The sequence below is a fragment of the Mastacembelus armatus genome, chromosome 5, assembly GCF_900324485.2.
Source record: "Mastacembelus armatus chromosome 5, fMasArm1.2, whole genome shotgun sequence".
NCBI classification, from domain to species: Eukaryota; Metazoa; Chordata; class Actinopteri; order Synbranchiformes; family Mastacembelidae; genus Mastacembelus; species Mastacembelus armatus.
Genome location: NC_046637.1, coordinates 27,354,877 through 27,367,200, shown reverse-complemented (window position 1 = coordinate 27,367,200; position 12,324 = coordinate 27,354,877). Strand labels below are relative to the sequence as shown.

The 12,324-nt window shown below is 43.1% G+C and overlaps 1 protein-coding gene across 1 annotated transcript; it reads right to left on the bottom strand.

The window, feature by feature from the left end:
• Positions 1-726: 726 nt before the first annotated feature.
• On the bottom strand, positions 727-12,038 carry eefsec (eukaryotic elongation factor, selenocysteine-tRNA-specific). The gene is made up of 7 exons (XM_026306205.2): positions 11,311-12,038; positions 9,149-9,356; positions 8,771-8,867; positions 7,581-7,745; positions 5,923-6,567; positions 4,236-4,392; positions 727-1,726 (listed from the first exon to the last, which is right to left on the bottom strand). Exons 1-7 carry the CDS (start codon positions 11,612-11,614, stop codon positions 1,548-1,550), a joined length of 1,755 nt encoding a protein of 584 aa, XP_026161990.1. The 5' UTR covers positions 11,615-12,038; the 3' UTR covers positions 727-1,547.
• Between the last annotated feature and the right edge of the window lie 286 nt (positions 12,039-12,324).

Below are 12,324 nucleotides of genomic sequence, written 5' to 3'. Positions count from 1 at the left end.
ATCAATACTCCATCCTCATCAACAGCATGGACAGTTAGAGAGACTTTTACTATGAGTCCCTGCTTCTTTTTCTATGGCATATTCTTGAAATGGGAAAATATTACATTCAAGAGAAAGAAACATATGCTGAGTAAAATCATAATGTAGGGTTTAAAGAACACAGGCTGTAGCACAGCTCCATGCACAGGTGTCCACCTCTATATGCTCCACTGTGATTTGTTTATTGTTGTTTACCGTAGCGCAAATTAATTCTCTGTTTATCTAAGTCCAAAGTCAATGAAGTCATAAAAACAATTTCTGCAACTTAAACCCGATATTGATTATGCTTTTGCAGCACAGAGTAAAACAAGTCAGTGGGCAGTTTCTGCACGCTACAGTAGTAGGTACGCTTCTTATGGACATTAGTTCCGGCTGGGATTGTATATGTATAAATTCTGGACAGAGCGTGACATCAGGAAAACTTGTTTAGGAAATTATAAGGTAAACTGTGCCCTGTACGGTACGGATGACAGCAGAACAAACCAACCACAGAGAACAGCAGATTAGACATGCACACGGTTCACTGTGTAAGATGCTTAGGAACTGTAATGAAATATGTGGATACGGCATCTTCCTCCGCCATTAAACAGCAACATATACAATATGTTCAAACTAAAGCTAGCACGAAGCGTTCTTCATATTATGTTTATATATATAACATATAATAAAAATGTTTGTTCAGGCAAAAACAGCCAAATGCCCATCACATCTGTGTAGATCACAGATCACATCACTCAAACAAGAGAATGTTTGTTTTTTTCTTAAAATTTTAATTAATTGATAATCAAATATCAGTTGCTGAATCATTTTCTGACTAGTCTGGTCAACTAGATTCATTGTGACAAGTACATTCACTGCTGCCTTCAAAGTCCAGAAATGGAGGTTCAGCATTCGTTCGTCTTTATACGTCAGATCAGTGTTTAGTTCAACTCAAGCAACTCCTGACAAAGTGCCATTAAAGGAAACAAAATGAAAAACGAAAATGTGGACAAACGTGGTCAAATTGTTGTAAATCACAAGGCAAGTTATAATATGGCCCCTATCCCAGCGAAAGAGCGAGACACAGGGAGAGTACAGAGATCTGACCAACCCTGTGGAGCTGAGTTCAGCATCTCTGTAATGCTAGCAAATGCATTTATGTCAATTAAGGCTTAGCTGAATTAGAAACATACATAGAAAAGTTTGCTAGTAGTCAAAGGAACCGCTTTAGACTTTATCAACAAAGAGGGAAAAAAGTGATTTCATAAAACAAATGAAATCCATCAGGAGCAGAGAGGAGCAGCCTGCATCCTTGTGAAGGAGCAAACTGGATTAAGCCCAGCTCCATAAAGGAAGAACTTTCCTTCCATCACATGTTGAGCATTCCACAATCATTGCATTTCAGCAGGCTGTCTCCATCCCCAGAATAAGAGGCTACTATTACCCGCAAACCTAGAGGACCTTTAAAGCTGCCCTCTCCTTCTCTCCAGCACTGTGACAGTGACAGGCTGAAGTGTGTGAAGCAAAGGTCAAGACTGAACCATCTTTTTATGGGGATCAAAGACGTACCGTTTGAAATGCAAGTGAATGCTAACAGGCTGAGACTCTGCTTTGGGCTCCTCTTCATTTGCTGGGCTGCCTTTGCTTCCACCTTTCCCCTTCTTCTTAGAGGAGATTAACAGCTGCTTGGTCTCTGGACGAAGACCCTCTGGAAAAAGACAAACAGGGTCAGCAACAGGCTGATAATCAATTATTAAAAAAAAAAAAACAATCAAGAAAGATTTATATACCTTGATCCCCCTTGTGTAATCCATCTAGAGCATACTGTCATACACTATGTGCTTACATGAACTTAATTATCTTAGTGTGGGTAAATCTGATGCACGATAGAGATCTTTTCCTCCATGCTATGTGTACAGTAGGTGCTGTATCAGTGCTGTAACCTGTTCAGTATGCTGACCTCAAGATCAACTGATGCCTTCATCCTCCTGATGTAACTGATGAAAATGTCTCAGTCGTTCCTTGAGGCTCTGCCATATGGTCAGTGCATTAGTCTGTATTGTCCTGACACTTACACCCTAGTGTTGAGGTGTCACAGCCACGCTGAGCTGTTTCCTGTGAATGTGGAGCCGCTGTACAGTGCCCCTCATGCACGCACGCACCAGAAAATCTTCTGAGCCAACATATATCTGCCCTCTTGTGTTTCTGCGTGTGTGTCTTGAGGACAGAATCTGGCTGCTTGTTTGCTGTTTTGCACATGGAAGGTAAGAAATGTTCCAGGTTCAATGCTTTACATGCCGGCTGTCTGACCTCACGTACGACGGCGCCAGCATTCTTCTTGTTATCTTTATGCCACTGTGAGGGTTGTTATGGTTGCAGCGCAGCCAGAACACTCTCTGTGTTATCTAAGATCAGCTTAAGACATCTATTTACCACCACAAAGCACACAAATACACCCAAACCTAAACGAATTTTGTGTTCACATGCAAGAGACACAAAAAGAACTGCACTTTTACATTACTCTTTAAAATGCATTTTTGGGTATTGGCTGAAAAGACACGAGACTTCGACGACATACAACATATAATAAAACTACTGCACAGAACTAAAGCCTGAAATTCAAGATAACTGCACATGAAGCATTATGGATTTGACTAGGAGCCTGCTCATTGTGTAACGTCCAAAAACAAATGGGTATAAAAACAGCTTTGGAGGACAGATACACTGTGATCAGCAGCCATCTTTGCAACACATTTATTGCTGGAAGTGAAACACAACACCAAGTTTGAGCCACTGTGCTTAGGACAGATAAGAGCATGTGGGAATGATAATGATGATGTGCCCTGTGGCCAATAAGAAACTGTAACACATTGAATATGCATGAATTAAATATGAATGATGAGGTCAGTGACTGGCTGATGTGGTGCAGAGCTCCCTTAGAGTTTAATATCAGTCACGGTCATAAAAGTTACAGCTACTATGGTGTAGCATATGTGTCAAACCTCAGTCCTCAAGGCCACTGTCCTGCTTCTGAACACACCTGGTCCAGGTAATCAGCAGTGGGTAGGGCGGGGACAGCTGGAACAAGCAGGGCAGTGGGCCTTGAGGACTGAGGTTTGACACGTGTAGATCAGTGGACAGACAGAAAATGAATCAGCAACTACTTGATAATTGATTGTTAAAGCCAGTTTCCATGTGTTGCTTTCTCTCATGTGACAGTAAAACAAATATATTAGGATTTTGGACTTTTGGTTGAGCAAAACAACACACACATGGTGTATCACACTGGGCTTTAGAACGTCTGATGGGCATTTCTCACTATTTTATCGATCGAACTATTAATCCAACATGGGTGAAAGTAACAGGCAGATTAAATGATAATGATATGTGTGTACGTTTTAGTGCTGGGAAAGAGGCATGTATGAGCAGCTGAGAAGTGCATTAAATAAAATACATAAAGAGTGCTAGAGAGCAGACTCACTCTTCTACACATATGTGTCCTTAAAAAAAAGGACAGGAAGGAAATGGGAAGAGAAAGTCTATGAAACAGTAGACGATTAAACAGCAGTAGCTGCACCGACACTGAAGACATCAGAAGCACTTTTCATTTTCACAGAATTTTCTCTTATTTCTGGGAAACAAACAACCTCAAGGATCAAATCGTTTGCCCCATCATCAGCACAACAGTGCCATCTTTGCCCTAATGCCTCGGGGGGGGGGGGGGGGGGGGGGGTTGTCACAGACGGACACAGCTGAATGTCTGTATTTTGTTCATCTGTGAAGATGATGTGTGTTTTCAGTGTGAGGCAATGAAGAGGATGTAGGTGAGGTTCCCTTTCTAAATGTTTTTGTTTTTTCTTCCCTCCCGGTGTGGACCCATGGGTTTGGAGCAACAGAAGGTAAAATAAACAGAGATCAGACTTCCCCCGGAACACAGGCAATCCCCAGAGGAATCCTGGGAATGTGGCTTGGGATGTCAAGCCTACCGCTTATACCACATCCTGAAAACTGTCTGCTGAACCCCTAAATCCAACAAAAGGTTGGAAAAGTTCTCTGAATGTGTGTACTTAAAGAAGAGGGGAACGTTCTGTATCTATGCCGTCCAATGTCAAAGCAGATATTAGTGAAGTTATTTTGATAATTGCAGCACCTGTAGTTTTCCCTTCTACAGCAATACGGGATAAAAACAGAAAGTTATGGCTTCTGGAAATCCTTACCTTGTATACGAATCTTGAACTTCCCGCTCTGTCCAAACCCACCCTCGATGACGCCAGTCTCGCCCGTCGAAAGGGCGACCTTCAAGCCCACAAAAAGCTGCAGATTGGTCTCCTTCTTGAACAGGTTGCGACCAATCACAGTGTAATCATCGGTCACCTGAGCAGAGAAATTAGAAAATGAAACCTGTAAATGACGCTGTGGCACGACAAATACCATGAAAGCTCAAAATGTGGTGAACGATTAGAAACACTTTAATACTGTGCAAGCGTGGGATCTTAAATACAGCAAGATGGAGTTTGAGTTTAGTTTCCTGGTTCCTTCCTCTGATGTTTAGATCTTGTGGGTTGCGATGATTTCACTCCGCCATCACAGCAGGATGAGGAAGATCTGATTCTCGGTCTTGTGCCCCTATCAACTGAGCTGCTTGCCGTCAGGCACATTCTTCGAGGCACACCACCCATCTGTCTAACACTCTCTCTTTCATCCTCCTGCATATTTTATGCTATATTTGTTTATATTTCTTGCTTATCATCCATCACTAAGTCGATCTAACCCGCTAGTTATCTGATAAGAGGAGGGCACCACTCTGTCTCCAACTCCAACTCCCCACCACCGACTCTTCCTCTCTCTTCTGCCTAACCCTCATTCATTCTTGAACGTTTGACCCTGGCGTCCCTCAAGCGTGACTGATGCGCTGATTTCAAAAAAATAATACACTTGCTGTACATATCTGGCAGACCGTATGAACTGTGACTGCATGGGGCCATAATAGTTCAACAATGTAAGAAATGTTCTTCTAGGAAGGGGAAGTCTTGGAACATAACTGTCTCTTTCTGAGAGACAGACAAATGACAAAATGTAACGTCGTATGACCATGGTCTGATGTCTCGCACACACTGCTCTACTCCTGAGTCACTGACAGGAGCTGTCAACAGCCTGAGGTGCTAACTGCAGGAAACTAGTTCACACACTTGACGCCTGACCTGACTCTGACCCTGCACGAGGACGGCACACAAAAAGAAGCTTAGCTGTACCACGAAGAATAACAAGAGTCATAATGTCTGTAGTGTGCACACGCATGAAAACACCAACTGCAACAAGTCGGGGAGGGCGCTGAGTTTTTTGTCAAATTGGATGTTGGAGTCAACATAAAAACAATAGAATTAGATAAGATGAGATATGGATCAGTGTGAACTGGAGCTTGGGATTTAAGGCCGAATGTAAAGTGTACGAGAGAGGAAGAGAATAAAGAGGAACCAAGCAGGAAGGATGCTAAGCCGCACACACAATCATGTGGGTATTCCTGTGCCACTCAGGTGTGTCCAAACAGCGCCAGCCTCTGACAGCTAGACGGGGCCAGTGGCGTCAGGCGGCCACCCACGCACGACTCTGTGTCGCAGCACACGCTAAGGCATGTGTACCCACCCGTGGCTCAGACGCTGCTTAGCAGGGCTACATATGCATGCTTGTTTGTGTGTACGTGTCTGTTTATGAAAATACAATAGGGGCTCTGTCTGGGAGGCATGCTCCAGTGCCACCAGCAATGAAAAATATCCAAAGACCGAGAGCCAGAAGAAGTACAGGGTTGTAAGGAGGGCAAGGGCAACACTCGAGGGTAAGAGGAAAGGGTCATGGTCATGAAAAGGCCATTTTACATATCAGACAAAGAAATGAGCATCCACTCACCCTCTCCACCTGTCCTTCTTTCTGTTTGGTCTTGTAGATACGCAGGTGAGGCAGTGCAGTTTCAGTATAGCTTTTATCTTCAAACCCCTGTAACAGACGACCTTGGAAAGCTAACCGACACGCATTGGCGTGGATGTCTGCGTCCAGCTTGGACCCGATCACGAGGCAGAGTGAAGGACACGTGACGGGCCGCTCGAACTCCAACAAGGCCCATTGCTCTGGGTCAGGTCCTGAACTTGGCTCTCCCTGACGGGTAAGATATTCATCCTGGTAGAAGTACTCCCTGTCGAGGGTGAATGGAGTTTCCAGGCAGCAGGGCTGTGATGGAAGTGGTTTACTGTCAGAGAGGGGCTCTGAGGCACCCACAGGTGGCAGCCCAAAGAAGGTCACCCTTGCCATGACTGTTTCATGTCCCACAGTGATATGGAATTTGGCACGGGTGGCAAGAGAACCCTTGAAGTAGCCTATCTTCCTGATGGAGATGACGGCTGCGTAGAGGGTGCGCAGGGTCCCTGGGGTACACACCAGACCCCGTTCTAACTGCTTCGGGTCAAACTGTGTCACACACACGCCCACACGATCCCCCTGCATGGCCCCCGACACCGGCTTCCGAAACATCTGCACTGACTTTATCTTCTTGGTCACCTGATGTCACACGGAACAAAAGTACAAATAAAACACATTTCAAAACACACAACACCGATTTCTAAATTTAACACAACAGACTGTGAAACCAATATAATTCCCAGATACAGGAGAAAGCAAAAAATACACAAACACACAGTATAGCAGGAATCTGCTGCTTAAAGTTAATAGCCCATAATGATATGTTTTCACAATATATGAAATATAGGTGGTTTTTAACATCCATGTGTGTTTAAATATTTTTTTAATATTCTTTTCTTTAGGTCCCAGTTTGATTTATATTTAAAACCAGGCAACTGAAAATAGTATAATGTATAAAATCAGGGAAAACATCAGGAGATTTATAACTAAGGAATGCAACTATTATTTATAGTTATTGTTTGAGACAATAGGTCCTAAAGTTTTTTCCCCTCAATGAAATATGCACATATGAAAGTAAGTAATTCTTAAACTTGCACAACCTGCAGTTTAAGATGCTTCTCTCTTCGGTAGATAAGAGTCATTTGTCCAAATACTGTGTTTATCCCACTGATGGCCAACACATTTCTTTATCACTTCTTTATAATCAATATCAAAAAGCCTCAGAAACTATTGTATCTGCCTATTTGTCTATGAATGCTTCTGCGCGCACACACACACACACACACACACACACACACACACACTATATCAACAGTAGTCAACAGATCAAAGATCCTTAGCAAATGAATGTTAATTTAGCCATCTGCTGCCACCAAGAGGTGAACATGATAACTAGTGACAAACTGGGTAAAAGTTTGCATCTGTTCTAGATTATCCAACCCCTGTGATGTCTGCCCATTGGTCCCATCAGTCGCATTAATCTGATGCATCTCCTGAACCCACACAGGTCATCTCTCCCTGTCTTCCCATTTCCAGTCAGCTTCTAAACTTCCAAAGCTCCGTATTGCACAAAAGCATTTTGAGCACTCAGGAATCTGACCTGACTGTAAATATCAGAGATTTAAAACTCCTGCTCGTCTCTTGGAGCGTACCTTCAGGGCTGGGATTTCCACAGTGTCATTGACAGCCAGCGACCCCTGCAGGATGGTCCCAGTCATGACTGTTCCTTGACCACGGATGGAGAAGCAGTGGTCTACGGCCATGAGAAGCTCACCTCCAGGGTCTCTCTGAGGAAGGTATGTCTGTTTCTTCAAAAGCTGACACGAACATTTAAAAGAGCAAGAAGAAAAAACAGATTCATTTACAAACGATAACTGTTGGCCTAATATTGAATAGTCACACATACACAAGCATGAAACCCGACAAGAGCGGGACGGGGACCAAGTAAATCCATATCTAGCTAGGACCAAGTCCGCCTTTGTGGTAGCTTAACAAACACTGCCTGATACACACTGTGTCCTGTGATGAATCTGAGCCTAAAGTGGATGTCATTCTATTTTTCACACACCAGAAAAACTAATAACTGTTATTGTATCATACTGTTTTTAAGTGTAAGGTAACTCCACTTCATGTTTTCATTCTGTTTTGAATTTGTTGATTTTATAGAAACTTAAAAAGGGAGCAGCATGACTGGTAAATCAGCGAGGAGGACATTAGTTCATTGCAAAGACATAAATACAGGCTAATTTGTAGTCCAATAATTAAGAAGAAAATGCAGTCCAGATTGTCCACAGATATAGAGCATATACAAGGTCATTTAGACCCGGAGTGTGCTACATGATGCAATTGCCAAAGAAAACTGACAAGTTTATTTTACAACTGTAAATGTGCATGTCAGGTGTTTATGTGAGAGGAGTTAATCAGCAGACGTAGTGTTACTGTAGTCTAGAAGAGTTTAACTATCAACGTCAGCCACAACAATCCAATACTGGTTGGGTTATAGACAAAAGTGAACAATGTTTACTTCTTTGATTTTCTTTTCAGCAAATACTCATAATCATTTCAACCACTGCCTGTCATGTGATAAACACACAGTGAACGTGTTGCCCATCAAATTAGCAATACACAGTAATTTATAACTAACAGCACTAGCAGTCATTTTCAGGTGCAGTGTGTTCTGTATTATTTGTATACTTGTTGACTGGGCAGTATTTAAGTACACACAGTTGATGACTAACCATACTGTTTTCTACAAATGTCAACACTTGTTAAGTGAGAACTCGTGGTGTTTTGAATGAAATTAGTTTCAATGAAGGGGCACCATTGTGTTTCCAGACTTTACCTCAATTAACTCTGGCACTCCCTGTGGCTCCTCTGTGTCAGGAGCCTCGGGGCCCCCAGGCTTTGCTGCCACTGCAATCACTGGACATTCCTTAAATCTGGCCAACAGAAAAAAGTCATGCTGCAATTACTTCATTCTTTGATGCTGAAGTAATTATTTAGTTTTTTTCAACTTAAAAAAAAAAAAAACCTTTAAAACCAAAATAAACAAGTGGGTCTGACAGACAGACAGCTGGAATGCAGAGAGGGAAAGAAAATGGGGAATGAATGAAGTTTAACAACAGATTCAATCCTGGGCCTCTGGGATACACGGGATGCCGCTACACCACGTTGCACAGTAACTACCTGCTCATTTACCCAGATACATTCTTTTACTGACCTGGTGCTCTCCAGTGTTTTGTGCAGTCTCTTGGTCATCTTTTCAATGGCACTCTGTCTCTTGTTGCGTGGCAGTAGGTCAACCTTGTTCAGGACGACCACCATGCGAGGGCAGGTCAGCTCTCCTATGAGCAGACACTCTGCAGTCTGAGTCTGCACCCCTTTCACCACATCCACCACCAGCATCATCAGGTCAATGATCTGGGCACCTACAGGAGCCAGAAGGCACAAACAATAATATTACTGACATGAGCAAAAAGCAGTGAGGTTAAGAATATGAGTAATATGATGTGGAAGACATTCCAGCTTTCCTGTTGGGTTGAATAAAAAGATGCATAAACTCTTGAATAGAAACCATGGACAGACTATGAAGCCAACAACAGCAATACAAACAGGAACAGACACAGACACCCAAGAATAACAGTAGAATAAGAAATTAGGGGAGGGGTGCAAAGAGCCAAAAAGAGAGTAAAAGGCTAGAGGGTTGAAATCAGAGCTGCAGCTCACTTGGTCGTCTTTCCTTTCCCTGACTTTGGCAGTCTCGCTTTCCTGTACTCCCCTCTTTTCTCTCCTTCTATTTGGCTCCGTCTCTTTCCTGTGCTCTCCCCACTTGGGACAGGAGGGGAAGTTTAATACATACCCCAATCCCCACACTTCCCTTCCTCTCTAATCTACAGCATGTGCCACCCCACTGGCTCACCATGTTTCATTCAGTTTGTGGGTTACACAACACAGCACAATTCAGGGGCTATGATCTGCTTTAATACCAGGACCGTTACTTCTGCCAGAGTCTGCCGTGTTTTAAGTTTAAAAAAAAGAGTGGGACTGAGGTTGTTCAAGTGTACGACGAACAAAATGAGCTAAATCAGAGAGCAGGTAATAGTTTCCTCATTACCTGCTCTGGACAGACACTCCACAGTAGTTATTTCCCCTCATTCTCCCAACTATTCAAGTCAGTATGACAAGGTCAAGAGCTGCTGTAGAGAGAAAGCGCCCTCTGCTGGACAGGTCTTAAAGTTTGTGCAATAAATGGGAGGATGAAGTCCAAGCAGCATCCTACTCTGGAAATGACTTCAGCATTTAGACTCAATTGTGAGGAACACTGGGTGGGACATGTCATAATGCATAACCTCATCTTCTTCAGCTGTGACATACAAAACGGTAAACAAGCAGTTTCAGTGTTGTGTTGCCGATATAACTGGACAATATGAGCTAACTGCAGATAAATCCTCGCCATTATTTAGAGCTGATGAAAGGTAATAAAAAATGATGGAAGACAAATCCTTCAATGTCATAGTTCAGTTTCATTGAAGTGCTGCTCAAATACTGTTCAATATCAATAAAACACCTTTAATTTCAAACTGCATTATGTCACGTTGTCTTGGTGAGGAAAGGTTAGGGTTTATGTCATATGGTTCTGGGGGAAAAAATAATATTAGCCAATATATCAGCATATCAGAATTAAAAATGATCAATACTGGATCAGTCTGAGTCTAATATATATATATATCTTCAGTTTTTTAAAAAAAAGTTATTTGGTTTTAGGCTTTTCTACTAAACACAGCCTGCACAGGCTGAAGGGACTTCCAGGTTATGTTTTTCCTGTTTTGTCTCACACAGAAAAAAATCTCTTGAGTCTGGATCTTCAGATTTAAAAAAATCTTCAGTTCTTTCTGCTTTTCTGTTCAGTTTAGTTTTTAGTGAGTGGCTCCTTCACATTTGGATGACAGTGTATGCCTAAATGTTAATGATAAGACAGCATGTGGCTCGGCTTCAGGATCCTGGTATGGAGCATCCTGGTTCACTGTCCTACGGTTACAGAGCCAATATTCATTTTGTTGGCAACACTATTTCTTAAAGAGAGAATAAGTCCTAATTAAGAGGCATGTTTTCATTTTCAGTTGTGTGTGGACTTATTAGATTATGGAGGTACATCCAGCAAAAACTAATGTAGTCTCATACAACAGCCCTGCAGTCAATCCTAGCTTTATGAAGGTTATAATCTGCAGTATAATGAGAGGTGTTTATGACCTTCAGGCTGCTCATGGACGAAACAATGACAAACACAGCTTGATTACTGGCCCTTGTCATCGACACAATGGTCTGCATGTTGTGCCTGTATCAGTTTCTCCTGTCATGCTGCAGAACATTCAGAGAGCTCACCCCCGATGATAGTCCGGATCAGAGAGGCGTGTCCCGGACAATCCACCAGGGTGAACTGCAGGCTGTCATGCCGCTGCTGCCCTCCGCTGCCCCGCAGGTGATCCGGAAGATCCACCGTGAAGGAGGAGAAGCCGAGATCCAGCGTGATGCCTCTTTCCCGAGACTGCGGGTTCTTGTCGAAAGCAGCCGTGGACGCGGTGCTGCTCAGCGCCCGGGCAAGCGACGTCTTCCCGCTGTCCACATGGCCGAGGACCCCGACGTTGAAATTTAACGTGTTAGTGCGACTGTCAGCGGACTCGGACATGTTGACAAGTCTGGTCTGTCTTGGACCTTGAACTCAGCTCCGACGGAAAGAGTTGGTGTTGCTCGCTGTCCACAAACTTTTCCTTCGTTGACATTCGTTAATTAAAGGCGAGGCATTTTTAGCAACAAGTCACTTTAATTATTGCAAAATATTACTAAGAATAGGGTTTTGTGCTGACATGAAAACTCTCGCGTCTTTCCTGTTCTCAGTGCTCGCCATCCTCCGGGAAACATGCTAAACGGAACGATTTTCAGCACATAACAAAAAGTGAAAAGAGAAAAATCGACATGCCGCATTGACCATATGATTAAAACGTAATTATAAAATGTCAAATATGTGATCAAGAAACGCTGCGTTCTTATTTTCACGGTCACCTCCCCAGTATTTTTCAACTGTTTAGCAGTTTCCACTACAACGGAAGAGCTTAAGAACAACCGGAAATAATACCTGTCATGGGCGGGACTTGGACTGCTAAACGTGATCGACGTGTTACGCAGCCAATAAAAGTGTTCTGTCAGTCAACATAATCCAATCGTTTTACTAGTTAGACCGGGTAGGCGGGACTTCAGGGTATCATTTCCGCTGATTTCCCTAGTAACCCACATGGAAACCGATCTCTCTGTGTTTTGAGTTTCGGCGCCGATTGCGGCGGTGGGACATAATCGGGTACAAAGGAGACGTTTTATTCGCGTTAAAGCGGTCCTGAAGTT